The following is a 16,742-nucleotide window of genomic DNA, read 5'->3' on the forward strand; positions in this document are numbered from 1 at the left end:
AAAGGTGCTTTCCGTGGTGCGAGTAATTTTTAGCCAAATGAAAGATCGTGAAATTTAACGGTAAATTATTCAGAGTATATGCACAACTAATATAAACATAAGGTAAAATAAAATGAAATCTGGACTAAGTAATGTAAAACGAGAATTATATACAACTGGTTTAGTTTAATGACAATTTGTTTCGGTCAAACCACATCTAAGCTGTGTTTTTACACAAAAAAATAAAATGCAGTGAATTGCACATTTGTGTCTTTTTCCTGAAAATATCTTATTAAAGATCACATATTACACTTTAATCAGGCCTTTAAAATACTTTTTGTGGACTCTTGCTGTCAGTGGTGAGATAGTTTCTGTAGGCATCTAAAAATGCTCATAATCGGATGAAACCTGATGGAAATCTCTCAAAATAAAACAAACATTATTCGAGGTATGTTTTTGACAAGAATATAACATCATAACTTTATTACAAGGTCAAACGATGTTGCATGATAAAGGCCTTTTAATAACTCACTTCAAGAAATAATGGCAAAACTCACATGTACGTAAAAAAAGATTAATCGATTACTAAAGTAATCATTAGTTGCAGCCCCAGTTTGTTTTAGGAGTGAGAGAATTTTAAAGATTAAATGTGAAAAGCCAGTTTTGAGTTTCTCAGTGCAACATGCGTTTTCAAAACTGGTGACAGCAGAACAACGTTGTCAGTTGCTTTAGGCCCTAATTTTGTATTTTATTGACTGTAGAGCAGCAACACAGCACCCATTTGGTGCATTTACTGGATTAGAACAAATCAAAATACTACAGAAGACAAAGAATTTTTCTTGACAGTTTGAAGTGCGTTTTCTTTGTTTCAGAAGACTTAATACCCATAAAAATTCACCAGAATATACAAATTTTGACTTGCTTTTTTAAAAAAAAATTCTGGGGGAGATCCCCCAGACTCCCCATAATCAATACTGTGTTTTTGCTTAACAGTTTGAAGTGAGTTTTCTTTGTTTCAGAGGGCTTCATACCCATTAAAATTCACCAGAATATACAAAATTTAACTTGCTCTTTTAAAAAAAATTCTGGGGGAGATCCCCAGACCCCCCATAATCAATACTGTGTTTTTACTTCACAGATTGAAGTGAGTTTTATTTGATTCAGAGGGCTTCATACCCATTAAAATTCACCAGAATACACAAAATTTGACTTGGTCTTTAAAAAAATGTTCTGGATGAGCACCTCCAGACCCCTCAGAATCAAGACTACACCCCACCCCCACCACCCTTTTATGTACCTTTATGTTCAGGTTTTGCATTCTTTTTATGCTTTGTCTGTCTCTCCTTAGAGGCTATTTAGAATTTATTTGTATGCTGTGTAATGTGTTTATTGTATTTATTGAGGAAAAAACAGTGTGTGCCCCCACTACGCCACATTTTAGGGAATTGCTGGCATTGATTTTTGCCAGGAAAAAATTTCAGTCAGATGAACATTTATTGATTTAACCCATGATTTATTAGGACACGATTGCCTGTCAAATGCAGTACTGGGTCCAATAACCATAAATAACACTGATGCAGAGTTTGAGTCCATATTAGTTAATAAATCATTTGCCACATTAGTGAGTGCAGTTTCAACAAAATGCTGACAACAGCTCAAACATGTTTTTTCAGTCAAATTTCCGACATCTGATTAGAGACCACTTTTTTCAAAAATTTTGGATAAAAATGACAAATTAGATACAAATCAAATCAATTTTATTTATATAGCACCAAATCACAACAAACAGTTGCCCCAAGGCGCTTTATATTGTAAGGCAAGGCCATACAATAATTACGTAAAAACCCCAACGGTCAAAACGACCCCCTGTGAGCAAGCACTTGGCGACAGTGGGAAGGAAAAACTCCCTTTTAACAGGAAGAAACCTCCAGCAGAACCAGGCTCAGGGAGGGGCAGTCTTCTGCTGGACTGGTTGGGGCTGAGGGAGAGAACCAGGAAAAAGACATGCTGTGGAGGGGAGCAGAGATCAATCACTAATGATTAAATGCAGAGTGGTGCATACAGAGCAAAAAGAGAAAGAAAACACTCAGTGCATCATGGGAACCCCCCAGCAGTCTAAGTCTATAGCAGCATAACTAAGGGATGGTTCAGGGTCACCTGATCCAGCCCTAACTATAAGCTTTAGCAAAAGGAAAGTTTTAAGCCTAATCTTAAAAGTAGAGAGGGTGTCTGTCTCCCTGATCTGAATTGGGAGCTGGTTCCACAGGAGAGGAGCCTGAAAGCTGAAGGCTCTGCCTCCCATTCTACTCTTACAAACCCCTAGGAACTACAAGTAAGCCTGCAGTCTGAGAGTGAAAGCGCTCTATTGGGTGATATGGTACTATGAGGTCCCTAAGATAAGATGGGACCTGATTATTCAAAACCTTATAAGTAAGAAGAAGAATTTTAAATTCTCTTCTAGAATTAACAGGAAGCCAATGAAGAGAGGCCAATATGGGTGAGATATACTCTCTCCTAGTCCCTGTCAGTACTCTAGCTGCAGCATTTTGAATTAACTGAAGGCTTTTCAGGGAACTTTTAGAACAATCTGATAATAATGAATTACAATAGTCTAGCCTAGAGGAAATAAATGCATGAATTAGTTTTTCAGCATCACTCTGAGACAAGACCTTTCTAATTTTAGAGATATTGCGCAAATGCAAAAAGCAGGTCCTACATATTTGTTTAATATGCGCATTGAATGACATATCCTGATCAAAATGACTCCAAGATTTCTCACAGTATTACTAGAGGTCAGGGTAATGCCATCAGAGTAAGGATCTGGTTAGACCACATGTTTCTAAGATTTGTGGGGCCAAGTACAATAACTTCAGTTTATCTGAGTTAAAAGCAGGAAATTAGAGGTCATCCATGTCTTTATGTCTGTAAGACAATCCTGCAGTTTAGCTAATTGGTGTGTGTCCTCTGGCTTCATGGATAGATAAAGCTGAGTATCATCTGCATAACAATGAAAATTTAAGCAATGCTGTCTAATACTACTGCCTAAGGGAAACATGTATAAAGTGAATAAAATTGGTCCTAGCACAGAACCTTGTGGAACTCCATAATTAACCTTAGTCTGTGAAGAAGATTCCCCATTTACATGAACAATTGTAATCTATTAGATAAATATGATTCAAACCACCGCAGCGCAGTGCCTTTAATACCTATGCATGCTCTAATCTCTGTAATAAAATTTTATGGTCAACAGTATCAAAGCAGCACTGAGGTCTAACAGAACAAGCACAGAGATGAGTCCACTGTCTGAGGCCATAAGAAGATCATTTGTAACCTTCACTAATGCTGTTTCTGTACTATGATGAATTCTAAAAACCTGACTGAAACTCTTCAAATAGACCATTTCCTCTGCAGATGATCAGTTAGCTGATTTACAACTACCCTTTCAAGAATTTTTGAGAGAGAAAGGAAGGTTGGAGATTGGCCTATAATTAGCTAAGATAGCTGGGTCAAGTGATGGCTTTTTAAGTAATAGTTAATTACTGCCACCTTAAAAGCCTGTGGCACATAGCCAACTAATAAAGATAGATTGATCATATTTAAGATCGAAGCATTAATTAATGGTAGGGTTTCCTGAGCAGCCTAGTAGGAATGGGGTCTAATAGACATGTTGATGATTTGGAGGAAGTAACTAATGAAAATAACTCAGAACAGTCGGAGAGAAAGAGTCTAACCAAATACCGGCATCACTGAAAGCAGCCAAAGATAACGATATGTCTTTGGGATGGTTATGAGTAATTTTTTTTCTCTAATAGTTAAAATTTTGTTAGCAAAGAAAGTCATGAAGTCATTACTAGTTAAAGTTAAAGGAATACTCGGCTCAATAGGAATACTCGGCTTCAATTAGTGATGAGTAGTAAGATGACCTAGCTTTACGGAGGGCTTTTTTATAGAGCAACAGAATCTTTTTCCAGGCTAAGTGAAGATCTTCTAAATTAGTGAGATGCCATTTCCTCTCCAACTTACGGGTTATCTGCTTTAAGCTGCAAGTTTGTGAGTTATACCATGGAGTCAGGCACTTCTGATTTAAGGCTCTCTTTTTTCAGAGGAGCTACAGCATCCAAAGTTGTCTTCAATGAGGATGTAAAACTATTGACGAGATACTCTATCTCACTCACAGAGTTTAGGTAGCTACTCTGCACTGTGTTGGTATATGGCATTAGAGAACATAAAGAAGGAATCATATCCTTAAACCTAGTTACAGCGCTTTCTGAAAGACTTCTAGTGTAATGAAACTTATTCCCCACTGCTGGGTAGTCCATCAGAGTAAATGTAAATGTTATTAAATGATCAGACAGAAGGGAGTTTTCAGGGAATACTGTTAAGTCTTCTATTTCCATACCATAAGTCAGAACAAGATCTAAGATATGATTAAAGTGGTGGGTGGACTCATTTACATTTGAGCAAAGCCAATTGAGTCTAATAATAGATTAAATGCAGTGTGAGGCTGTCATTCTCAGCATCTGTGTGGATGTTAAAATCGCCCCACTATAATTATCTTATCTGAGGCACTAAGTCAGACAAAAGGTCCGAAAATTCACAGAGAAACTCACAGTACGACCAGGTGGACGATAGATAACAACAAATAAAACTGGTTTTTGGGACTTCCAATTTGGATGGACAAGACTAAGAGTCAAGCTTTCAAATGAATTAAAGCTCTGTCTGGGTTTTGGATTAATTAATAAGCTGGAATGGAAGATTGCTGATAATCCTCCACCTTGGCCCGTGCTACGAGCGTTCTGGCAGTTAGTGTGACTCGGGGGTGTTGACTCATTTAAACTAACATATTCATCCTGCTGTAACCAGGTTTCTGTAAGGCTGAATAAATCAATATGTTGATCAATTATTATATCATTTATTAACAGGGACTTAGAAGAGAGAGACCTAATGTTTAATAGACCACATTTAACTGTTTTAGTCTGTGGTGCAGTTGAAGGTGCTATATTATTTTTTCTTTTTGAATTTTTATGCTTAAATAGATTTTTGCTGGTATTGGTGGTCTGGGAGCAGGCACCGTCTCTACGGGGATGGGGTAATGAGGGGATGGCAGGGGGAGAGAAGCTGCAGAGAGGTGTGTAAGACTACAACTCTGCTTCCTGGTCCCAACCCTGGATAGTCACGGTTTGGAGGATTTAAGAAAATTGGCCAGATTTCTAGAAATGAGAGCTGCTCCATCCAAAGTGGGATGGATGCCGTTCTCTCCTAACAAGGACCAGGTTTTCCCCAGAAGCTTTGCCAATTATCTATGAAGCCCACCTCATTTTTTGGACACCACTCAGACAGCCAGCAATTCAAGGAGAACATGCGGCTAAACGTGTCACTCCCGGTCCGATTGGGGAGGGGCCCAGAGAAAACTACAGAGTCCGACATTGTTTTTGCAAAGTTACACACCGATTCAATGTTAATTTTATTGACCTCGATTGGCGTAACCGGGTGTCATTACTGCCGATGTAAATTACAATCTTACCAAATTTACGCTTAGCCTTAGCCAGCAGTTTCAAATTTTCTTCAATGTCGCCTGCTCTGGCCCCTGGAAGACAAATGACTATGGTTGCTGGTGTCGCTAACTTCACATTTCTCAAAACAGAGTCGCCAATAACCAGAGTTTGATCCTCGGAGGGTGTGTCGCCGAGTGGGGAAAAACGGTGGCGGTTGTACACGGGCTTCTGTTTAGGGCTACGCATCCTCCTCACAGTCACCCAGTCGGTCTGCTTTCCCGGCTGCTTGGGATCTGCTGGAAGGGAACTAACGGCGGCTAAGCTACCTTGGTCCGCACCGACTACAGGGGCCTGGCTAGCTGTAGGATTTTCCACGGTGCGGAGCGAGTCTCCAGTTCGCCCAGCCTGGCCTCCAAAGCTATGAATAAGCTACACTTATTACAAGTACCATTACTGCTAAAGGAGGGCCGAGGAAATAACTAAACATTTCACACCCAGAGCAGAAAAGTGCGGGAGAGACAGGAGAAGCCGCCATGCTAAATCGGCTAAGAGCTAGTAGCTGCGCTAAACTAGCGGATTCCTAAAAACACAGAAAGTGAATAACGTGTAAATAATTTAGAAGTGATTCAGCAGAGGGAAGTGCTTTAGTTAAGGCACGTGAAGATTACACTGTGAAACAAATCGTTATCTAGTTATCTAGATCAATCTAACTGCGCAGATTAAACAGCTAACAGCTACAGCAAAACACCGCTGTGCTCCGGAACAGGAAGTGATACAATACCGCAGTGAGAGCCAACCACCAGTAGAGGCCTTACCAGATACAGACCTGTAATTTTCCAAACTCAGGATCCAAGCCCGGTTTCTTAAGAAGATTTATGACTGCCGACTCAATGGTAAATGGACTGCATTTATATAGAGCTTTTCCATCTGCATCAGACGCTCAAAGCGCTTTACAATAATGCCTCACATTCACCCCGATGTGAGGGTGCTGCCATACAAGGTCCTCACTACACACTGGGAGCAGCTAGAGGATTAAGGACCTTGCCCAAGGGCCCTTAGTGATTTTCCGGTCAGGGTGAGATTTGAACCGAGGATCCTCTGGTCTCAAGCCCAACGCCTTAACCACTAGACCATCACCTCCCCTAGATAGTTGCAAATTGAGTTTTAACTGCAACACGTAAAATGGCTATTTACAACCCTAATCCAGCATTAACGTCCACAAATCATCAGACACAAGGGGGTTATTCTCGTTCTAATCCGATTCCAACGTTTGCAAGGATCCGTGCCCACCACTGAAGGCTTGTACATCTTAATCTGCATAATAATATATCTTGGTAAAATGGTACGCAGACAAGGGGTGTGGTCGGCTTGTCAAAGCTTACTGTAGCACCATCATCTTCGTGCCAAACTTGAAATTCTGTGAGCAGAATCCACATCACTGCTTTTGTATGCTATCTTACATTAATCTATTTCGGTGTCGTTGCGCCACCAGTTGTTTTTTTTTTTCTCTTCATTTTTAATGGTGGTTGGCAACCTCTCACTCTCAGCTGACAGTGCCATTATTGACATCTGCATAGCAATGCGCGCAGCCAGGGCGCAGAGTAACACATCAAATGTGAAACGGTTTTAATATTTTACCACCGCTTATATGATAATTTATGGTCTGAAATCTCTCACAATTAACCAGTCAGATTTGCGGAAAAAATGTACTGTATGTAATGTAATGTAATGTTACGATTAATGGCATGTGTTGCTGGAGAATTATCAGGAACCATTACGCATGGTCAAGAATAATGTTGCGCGCTATCGCAACCCATATTCATCTAACCGTCAGTTGCTGAACAATTCAGATCGCTCCAGTTTGCTCCTCAAAATCCACAGCAGAAGAACTTTGTGATTGCATGTTGAGTTGGGCTCTGTGCCATGGAGTGGCGCAGAGAGGAGGAGATTGAGAGAGCCAGATGTGTTGCTTCACGCAGCTCTCGTCTCGCTCATTTTCCCAAACATCAGGCACATGCAGCAGGTGGACCACCTGCAGCAGTGCGCTGATGAGCATTGGAACGAGGCTTTTAGCCGACTTGGCGTCACTGTCCTTTAGCATACTGCAGCAATGAAACTGAATGCGGTGCAGCAGGGTTTAATTGTGCGCACGTCAGAGAAGAACACTGTCGCACTCTGTTATGGGTCAACACGCTTAGTTGTGACCTCCACGACTTGAGGCGAAATGAGGGTGGGGTGTGACATTCGTGGAAAATTTTTTGACAGCCTGAAACATGCTCCACGAAAATCACCAATATCACGCACCAACACACACTATTAAGAAACCTATTCAGATGCATTAAGTCACGTTAAGAATGACAAAAATATGGCAAGAATGACGCAAATATGACATTCGTAACGCACCTGCCTATGTATAAAAGCATCATTAAGGATTAGTTGCAGTCAGGAGGCACAGAACGTATTTACTTGAACTTGAATAGGGGCCTGCCTCATTTAATGACAGCGTCAAAACTTTGAAAAAATAAATGCCTGCTTTAATTAAGCGCCAGACATTATGTGCATTAAAAGATTACGCTTTGTCGAGTCACTCTTTTTTTCTAAGTTTGCTGCGGTGCGGTACCTTAAAATCGAAAGCCTGATTTATGCTTCTCCAACTCCATAACTTTGTGCCATGCAGTGACACTGACGTGTGTAATTATTTTAAAGTTCTCCATTGCGTTTTTATGCAGATATGCGGGTTCGCAGCCCCACAGAGGGCGCTGATCTAAAGCGGTTGTCTTTTTCATCACACCCAGGGATATGTGTGAAACTTAACAACATGTTACAGTGCAGGCAGCAAGCAGCATTTTGTTAATAATCACCGGCCTTGAATTACACCCTGCCTTGTTTAGGCGCCGGGTCTCAGCCCAGTTTGAAACAGTCTATGCCCAGTCTTTTAATCAAGGAAATATGGTGCCCACTTTCCTGGAATAGGTGAGTGTCAGTGCTGAACTTCATTTTGTACCTACGTCCAGACTGCTCTGTCCGGGACATGTGAGGGGTTTTTAATGGAAATACAATGTGATCGGACAGGAAGTTTTATGTACTGTGTTTATTACATGGAAAACCATACAGAAACATTGGGACCTTTGCTTTTGTCCAGTGAGTACATCCAGTTTATACGAGGTCTGTTAGAAAACTATCCGACCATTTTATTTTTTGCAAAAACCATATGGATTTGAATCACGTGTGATTGCATCAGCCAAGCTTGAACCTTTGTGCGCGTGCGTGAGTTTTTTCACGCCTGTCGGTTGCGTCATTCGCCTGTGAGCAGGCTTTGTGTGAGCAGTGGTCCACCCCCCTCGTCGGATTTTTATTTGGAGTAAAATGTCTGAACGATTTGGAGCTTTGCTGCATCAAATTTTTCCAGAAACTGTGAGAGACAGCCAGGTGGACACAATTCGGAAAATTCAGATGGCTTTCAGGGACGATTTTATGGGGATCACACAGATTAAGGAGTGTTACAGCCGGTTTAAAGACCGCCCACAGCGTCTGAGAGCGCGCCGCACTCTGAGCGCCGATCGACAGGCTGAAACAACCAGATCATTTCCAAAGTGAACGCTGTGTTGATCCGGGACATCGTTGTGACTACCACAGAAATGGCAGAAGACGTGGACATCAGCACTTTTCGGCACATTCCACTGTTACAGGAGTTTTTGTCATGGAAAGAGGAGCGGCGGAATGCGCCACAGAGCTGCGAATGGCGTGGGACAAAAGCACCTCCGTGTTGGTCTCACAGGACGGCTTTCAGATGGCTTTCAGACGGCTTTCAGTGGCTTTTCAGTCGTGTGACTATCCGAGAAATTGTGGATGAGCTGGACGTGCCAGAACATGTCCTGTGAGGCTTCATCATGGCGTTGCTTTGCACCATGCGGCTCCGTCCCGATGCGTGAATTCCTCCGCACGTCTGTCTCAATGTGCCGAAAAAGTGCTGATGTCCACGTCTCTGCATTTTCTCTGGTAGTCAGATGACGTCCCATATCAACACTGCGTTCAGTTTGGAAATGAACGGCACATTCCACTGTTACAGGAGTTTTTGTCATGGAAAGAGGAGCGGAGGAATTTACGCATCGGGATGGAGCCGCATGGCGCAAAGCAACGCCGTGATGAAGCCTCACAGGACATGTTCTGGCATGTCCAGCTCATCCACAATTTCTCGGATAGTCACACGACTGAAAAGCTACGGAAAGCCGTCTGAAACCATCTGAAAGCCGTCCTGTGAGACCAACACGGAGGTGCTTTTGTCTAGCGCCATTCGCGGCTCTGTGGTGCATTCCTCCGCTCCTCTTTCCATGACAAAAAATCCTGTAACAGTGGAATGTGCCGAAAAAGTGCTGATGTCCACATCTTCTGCCATTTCTGTGGTAGTCAGATGACATCCCGGATCAACACTGCGTTCAATTTGGAAATGAACACCACATTCCACTGTCTTGTGTCTTATCTTAAGAACCAGTTGACCAGTTTCATTCATATTTAGTATAAGGGTGAACTCACTTTGTAGTTCTGATTTGGGTGGGGGGCATGTCATCTCCTGGTGACTCTTGTTAATACCTGCACCTATAACACCTGTTATAAAACCACCACCCACTGCAAAAAAAAAGCATTAATAAAGCACCCAAAATAAAGGGTTAGCCTGATAGCTTTAGCTTCTTTGTAACTCTGAGGTGGGTGGGCGTGTCCAGGCGTCATTCCTCCTACCCAGGTCAGGCCTGTATTGCCCATGCTCCGCCTCTTAACCCATTTATGGGTTTGGCTGAGAGTTGTTTTGAGTCAGTCCCTGGCGTACGTGTGTTGGTGTTTAAAGTACAGTGTGTGTGTGTGCATGTGTGTGTCAGTGTTTGACCTCTTGTTTCTTTCACAGTGGACCGGTGTGTTTGAAGTGGGCGCCTCCCAAAAATAAGCAGGCGAAGTTGTCCAAGAAGTGAGAAGTGGAACTCCACGCTGGCAGCTGGGCCACAGCGCCACCTGTTTTTGTCCCCCCCCATTTTCATTTGTAGACCCTGCTGATATGTACATAGACAATAAATAACACATGTCTGTACTTTTAAAAAAAAATGTATGTGGGAAAAAAAGAAACAATTTTTTCTGATGTTTGTGTGACTCATCCTATTTACAGCTACAGGAAAATCACAGTAATGTAAAACCTCACAGATGGATTGTGGGTATTTATTATTGTGCATGCTGTTTTGGACCGTGACAGTTTCATTTTGAAATGTTAGCACAGCATCAGAGATGAACCACTTTTTGTGTGTGCTCGCCCACTTGAAGTATCCAAACATAATGTAACAGAGGACGCCTGAGATGTTTATCACTCAGGTGTCTTATTCCCTAAGGCCTGGTTCACGCGGCAGGATAATTAGGCCGATATCAGACCCGATTTTCCCCTTCCGACAATCTTAAGGACGCCCCGACAATCGTGATGACGCTTTTTTGTGCTGCACTTCCTTTCCCTCTGATCACCAGGTCTTTTTTGCTGAGAGAAGACTGATCCGAGACAGCACTGGCTCGTTGTCAGTAGCTGACAGTGTACTGGAGTCAGCACTAAAAGTTACTGGTTTAGCTTTTAGCTGTAACTTCCACTAAATGTTTTAGGGTGGCTTTATAAAAGTTAACTTTTCAGTTAGAGGATTAATGGTTATCAAAGTTAACTTTTTTGGTCAGCTGTGCCCACCACTGATGCTGTGTATGTATTGCGCAATGGGACCAGCTGTCCCCATAAGTGGTCAAATCCTGCAATATGCAAGGTTCAAATGAGACTGCGCTGCCCTATAAACTATTTGGATCCATTGGATTCTGCCTCCATCAGTCATTAATGTGTTCATGTCACCTGATGCGGGGTGTTTCTTGGTCCCAATGGCCCTTATTTGAGAAGAAATTAAATGGAGACAAATTTGATATTATGTGATATTGTTGGTTGTCTGGTCTGTCATTACACAAGATTGGCCTCTCTTGGCCTAGACTGTGACAAAAGCAACAACAACAAAAAAACAAAGCTGTTCATTACTTTAGTGAACATGCTTAGTCATGTTAAGGATTAAACATTGAAAAAAGAAAATACTTGAACCAACTTGATTGAATTGTTTCTATTAAGTTAATAAATTAGATTGATATGTTAATCTAGCTTATTAACTTAATTGCAAAGAACATTCAGGTGTTCCCAAATTAAACAAATTAAGTTGGTTCTTTTTTTCAGGGTAGGGCTGACAGATTACCAGTTGATCACAGGGCAGACTCACTCATTCACTCACCGACCCACCCACGGTCACTTAAAGTCACCTAATCTGCATGTCTTTGGAAGTGGGAGGAAGCAGGAGCACCTGGAGGGAATCGCAAGATCCGGGCAAAGGACCAGGTTGGGTTTGGACAAGGTGTAGCACTGGAGGAATAAAGTGCTTTGATTAATCTAAAATCAGGCTTAAAGTCACTAGACCACACAGATCGCCTGCTTAGAGATTACTCTGACACATGGGTCATTAACCCTTCAGGAGATCAAAATCTGGCTCCACCTAATGTGAATTTAAAAAATTGTGTTCTGAGGCAATCAAGCCCAAGGAAATGGCAGAGGTGATGAATCAGCTGTGGTTTAGCAGGTACATATGGAAAAAACAGGGCAGGTGATTTCCAGGAGCAGAGCTGGTGACACCGATCTGTCAAATCCCACCTACCCACAGACATCACGGTGCACTCTCAGAAGCAAACCATCTGAACATTTAAGTCCTTGAATATGGGGGAAAGTGGTACAAAGGAGGATTTTCTTATGAAGAACCAGGAAACTAAACGGCTTCCAACTATACTGCCTGTTTTGACTGTTAGGAATCACTTGGCAAGACAAGGTTTCAAATGAAGTAATATTTAAAAAAAACATAAAAAAAAGCTGCAGTCCTTGCCAGGCCACATTTACCACAGCCAAGATGTTCGTATTCCAAAAGACCCATTGTATGGAGAAACTGCAGATGCGTCTAAAGATGTATGCAAGTATGACCTGTCCTTTGACGTACCAGAGGACCGTGCTGAAAACCGAGATGCCCGGTCAACAGTGTGATGTGACTGAAATGTGAGTCGTGACGCCAGTTTGTGCAGCCAAAAAGGAGAACTGCCAAGAAAAAGGCCAACCAGCTCCAGCCACTTCTGCAGATGTCCACTTTCTTTCATAGAAACTGTGTCAACAACAATTCGAGATAAAATTTGTCAAAGTGAAGTTTTATATTTCCCATCACCGTTTTGTCTTGTGCCAGAGGACACAGTGGAAATGGGTAGAGGTGGGCGGATTGATCCTAATATCGATACCAATGCTAGTATTGATATCGAACGATCCTCGTGTAAGAAGATCGATACTCAAGCTGTTTTTCTCTCCCGCATGCACTGACTACTGCGCATGCAGATTAATCAAAGTCTACTCTCTGTAAGAGCAGCGCTGCACTGTGTCACACAACACGGAGCAGCACACCCTTGTATTGTGGTTTGTCAGCCCTCTACCCCAGGAAATTTTGTTTTAAGTTGTGTTGAGTGATATTTTTTAAACAAAAATGTTGATTGTGATCATAAAGTATTTTGTTGTCACGTACAATGGTTGGCAAAATTCTATCCTAGGTCTTTTGGATACTTTGGATCTATGAAACTTAAATATGAAAAAGTATCGATATCGGTGATACTGGGCCTGTATTTACTTTCTATCGGATCAATACCAAAATTCCCGGTATCGCCCACCTCTAGAAATGGGTCTCAGACTTTGTTTCCTTTGGCAAACCGGTATATTTAAGTTTTTAGTCTATGGGCTTTTCCCCCATTGTTGCTTGTGTAGCTCCACCTACAGGCTCTGTCCACGTTTGAATAGCAGTGAAGGTAGGGGGCGCTGTTTTGTCAAAATACAAATAAAAAAATGGTTTAAAATCTGACAAACGTCATGACCCAAAGCTTGTCTGCACCAGATTTTAGTGAAATCTCAAGTGTTCTCAAAAGACTCCTCATCCGTGAGGAGCTCGGAGTAGAGCCGCGACCCCGGGTAGACCCAGGACTAGGTGGAGAGATGATATCTCCACTCTGGCCTGGGAGCGCCTCGGATCCTCCAGACAGAGGTGGTTAATGTGGCCTGGTGCTGGAACTGATGCCCTCGCGACCTGATCCCGGATAAGCAGTTGAAGATGTACAGTACATTGCTATGCACCCTCCTATACAGCAGGTGGCGATATGCGACTTAACGCTGGTATCCACCGCCTTTAAATTTAAGGCAAAAGAAAAGACCGGGGGACGAGAAGAAGATGCGGCAACAAGGAAGAGCGATTTATTTGTCGTAAAATATAAGAATTACGGTATGTCGCCTCTGATGAAGTACTTATAAGTTATAATGTGCGCGTTTAGGTAGATTTTATGTCCTGAAGCAGCAGTTTGGTGGGTAACTGAGAAATGGAGCAGAATGTGATGCGTTCAGAGTCCGTGGAGATGTTGGTTTTCCAGCCTGCTGAAGCCTGGCAAAGTGTCACTGCAGCTCTGGTGAGTTTAACATTAATACCCGCTGGTGCAAATAGAAATAAACAAGGTCACTAGTTGCATTCTTGCTGGGCGGCAATAAAAGCTCTTTTAGAACGTTGATATTCCTCTTCACATCAGTCAAGACGTTTCATTTGTCACATGTATAATAGTGCATCAGATAACTGAAACAATCATGTAAATGGTGATAAAAGCATCAAATTCGGCAGAAATACTCCTTAGACATTCCTCTTGAAAAAAACGATTGGCCACTTGACTTTTCAATCGGTGGTCAGGTAGCGGTCAAAATTAAAAGATGCTTCAATCATATTGAAAAAATATTCCACATTATTTGCCTGATCATAAAGATTCCAAAAAGGTACGGTTTGGACTATCTGTGACTGAATTCTATGGAGTTATGGGATTAAAAACAGCAAGAATGGTGACAAAGGTCAGGTTCATTTTGTACAGGGGTCAAAAGTTAAAGTTGCTCCAATTTTGGTAAAAAGAGATGCAAATTATTGGTTGAGCTAATAGGATTAATAAATGGAATAGTTTTGACAGTGTTGAATGCTTGGTCTCCAAAGTAAAGGTCAAACGAGGTCTGCGTCTATTGGATTCTATGACATGTGACATATGTTAGCCCGTAACGTGATAAGTAAAGATGATACATGGTCCATACTATTCATTTTTAAAACTGTTAACTAGTAATTTGCATCAATTTACCAAAATTGGAGCAACTTTAACTTTTGACCGCTGTACAAACCGACACTGACCTTTGTCACCATTCTTGCTGTTTTTATCCCATAACTCCATAGAATTCAGTTATAGACTGTCCAAACCATACCTTTTTGGAATCTTTATGATCAGGCAAATAATGTGGCATAGGTTTCAAGATGATTGGAGCATCTTTTAATTTTCACTCCTGTGTAATTCTTCAATTGACCCCTACCTGAACGCTGACTGAAAATTCAAGTGGCCAATCATTTTTTTTTCAAAAGAGGATTGTCTGAGGACTGTTTCTGCCGAATTTGATGCTTTTATCACCATTTGCAGGATTCCGCTCTAAATATTCTCTTATCTGCTGCACTATAACCGGCAGTGAAATGTGTCTCCGTATCACCCTAAAACGGGCTAAAAATAAAATACGACAATGGAAATCTGGCAAGATAATTAATACCTGCATAATATAAATTGGCAGTTTGCTTCTTTAAACAACTTCTTCCAGCTGCTCCCGTTAGGAGCAGATCAGTCGTTTCCAGCTCACCCTGTCCTCTTTTTCTTTCTCTGTCACACCACCCACCTGCATGGCCTCCCTCTTCTCCTCCTGCCTGGTGGCTCCATCCTCAGCATCCTTCTCCCTATATACCCTGGGTCCCTCCTCTGCACATGTCCAAACCATCTCAATCTCACTTCTCTCCAGCTGTCCTATCTGTGTTGTCCCTCTGTGTTCATTCTTAATCCTGTCCATATTCAGCTCTGTCTCCTGTCTTTTTGTTAGTCTATAAGCCGTACAACATAGCTGGTCTCACTACAGTCTTGTAAACTTTCCCCTTCACTCGTGCAGATATTCTTCTGTTGCAAATCACTCCTGCCAACTTTCTCCACCCTGCTTGCGCTCTCTTCCTCACCTCTGTACCACATGTGCAATATATGTGGGACATGTAAGCCTGTCAACCCTTGCAAAATAATTTGTTAAAAAAGCCATAAATTACAAAATGCAATCTACAAAGTGTAAAATAGCCACTTACATGCATGAAGCCAAAACCACAGCATATAAAAAAGAGCTTGTAAACAACACGTACAACAGAAACCTGAAATCAATTTCAGTGATCAGGAAGGGAAGAGAAGCCAATGAGACACTGGCTCCATTTTGGAAACATAATGGGACAGTTTCCTTTAGAATGGTATAATTGTCAAATATCATTGCAATGAGTTTATAACATTAAATTTACCACACAAAGTTATGCAGGGTTCTCCCCAGAAATTTTTAGTATAGCGGTGCTGTTGGCAATTATCGCCTGAGGCGGCGCACGTTACGAGTCATTTTGACTGGTTTTAGATGCATTGAAAGCAAGAATAATAGACAAAAAATGGCACTTATGTTGTAATAGCAAAGTTCTTTTTTGTATTTTTCTAAGTTAAGAAAATAAATAACATTGAAAAGTTTAAAAACATTACATTAACATTAACATTAACATTTGCTCTCCTCTTTAAAAATGACAGACTGTACCTTTAATCCAGTAAGACAGGCAGAGTTTTTCTGTCATGTTGACAGTTTTGCCTTTTTTTTTCCAACATTTTTTGAGTGGGATTGAATACTTTTTTAAAAAAAAAAAAACAATATAACCCTTAATTGTCTTGTTTGAACAAGAGCTAAATCTGGACTGATTTGTCAAATCAGAATCAAATTTATTGGCAAGTAAGTTAATACATACAAGTAATTTGATCTGGTGTTATTGGTGCATAAACAACAATAATAAAAAGAAAATGAAAAAAATAATTCTGGAAGAAGTAAAGGAGTAATTCTGTTCTTTTAATGATGAAATCCTGGATGGAAAAACCTGTCTGAATCGTCCGCTGTTCACACTTTTTCCTTCTCTCTCTCTCTCTCCTCTCTCCTCTCTCTCTCTCTCTCTCTCTCTCTCTCTCTCTCTCTCTCTCTCTCTCTCTCTCTCTCTCTCTCTCTCTCTCTGTGTGTGTGTGAGGGAACGAGAGTTTCTTCACTCTCACACAGTATTTGAGCAAACTTTGGAAAACATG

The 16,742-nt window shown here is 41.4% G+C and overlaps 1 protein-coding gene across 2 annotated transcripts in view; it reads left to right on the forward strand.

Annotated features, from left to right (window-relative positions):
- Nucleotides 1-16,742, forward strand: part of kat8 (K(lysine) acetyltransferase 8) — a 61,137-nt gene that overhangs the window by 33,730 nt on the left and 10,665 nt on the right. Inside the window, exon 11 of one of the 2 annotated variants that reach the window (XM_034189899.1) lies at nt 10,375-10,568. The exons of the other annotated variant lie outside the window; for it this stretch is intronic. Within the exon in view, the coding sequence (XP_034045790.1) occupies nt 10,375-10,391 (17 nt within the window). The 3' untranslated portion in view covers nt 10,392-10,568. Of the gene's footprint in view, nt 1-10,374; nt 10,569-16,742 lie in introns of those variants that run through there. 2 annotated transcript variants of the gene reach the window in all.

The sequence above is a fragment of the Thalassophryne amazonica genome, chromosome 16 (genome assembly GCF_902500255.1).
Source record: "Thalassophryne amazonica chromosome 16, fThaAma1.1, whole genome shotgun sequence".
Lineage (NCBI taxonomy): Eukaryota > Metazoa > Chordata > Actinopteri > Batrachoidiformes > Batrachoididae > Thalassophryne > Thalassophryne amazonica.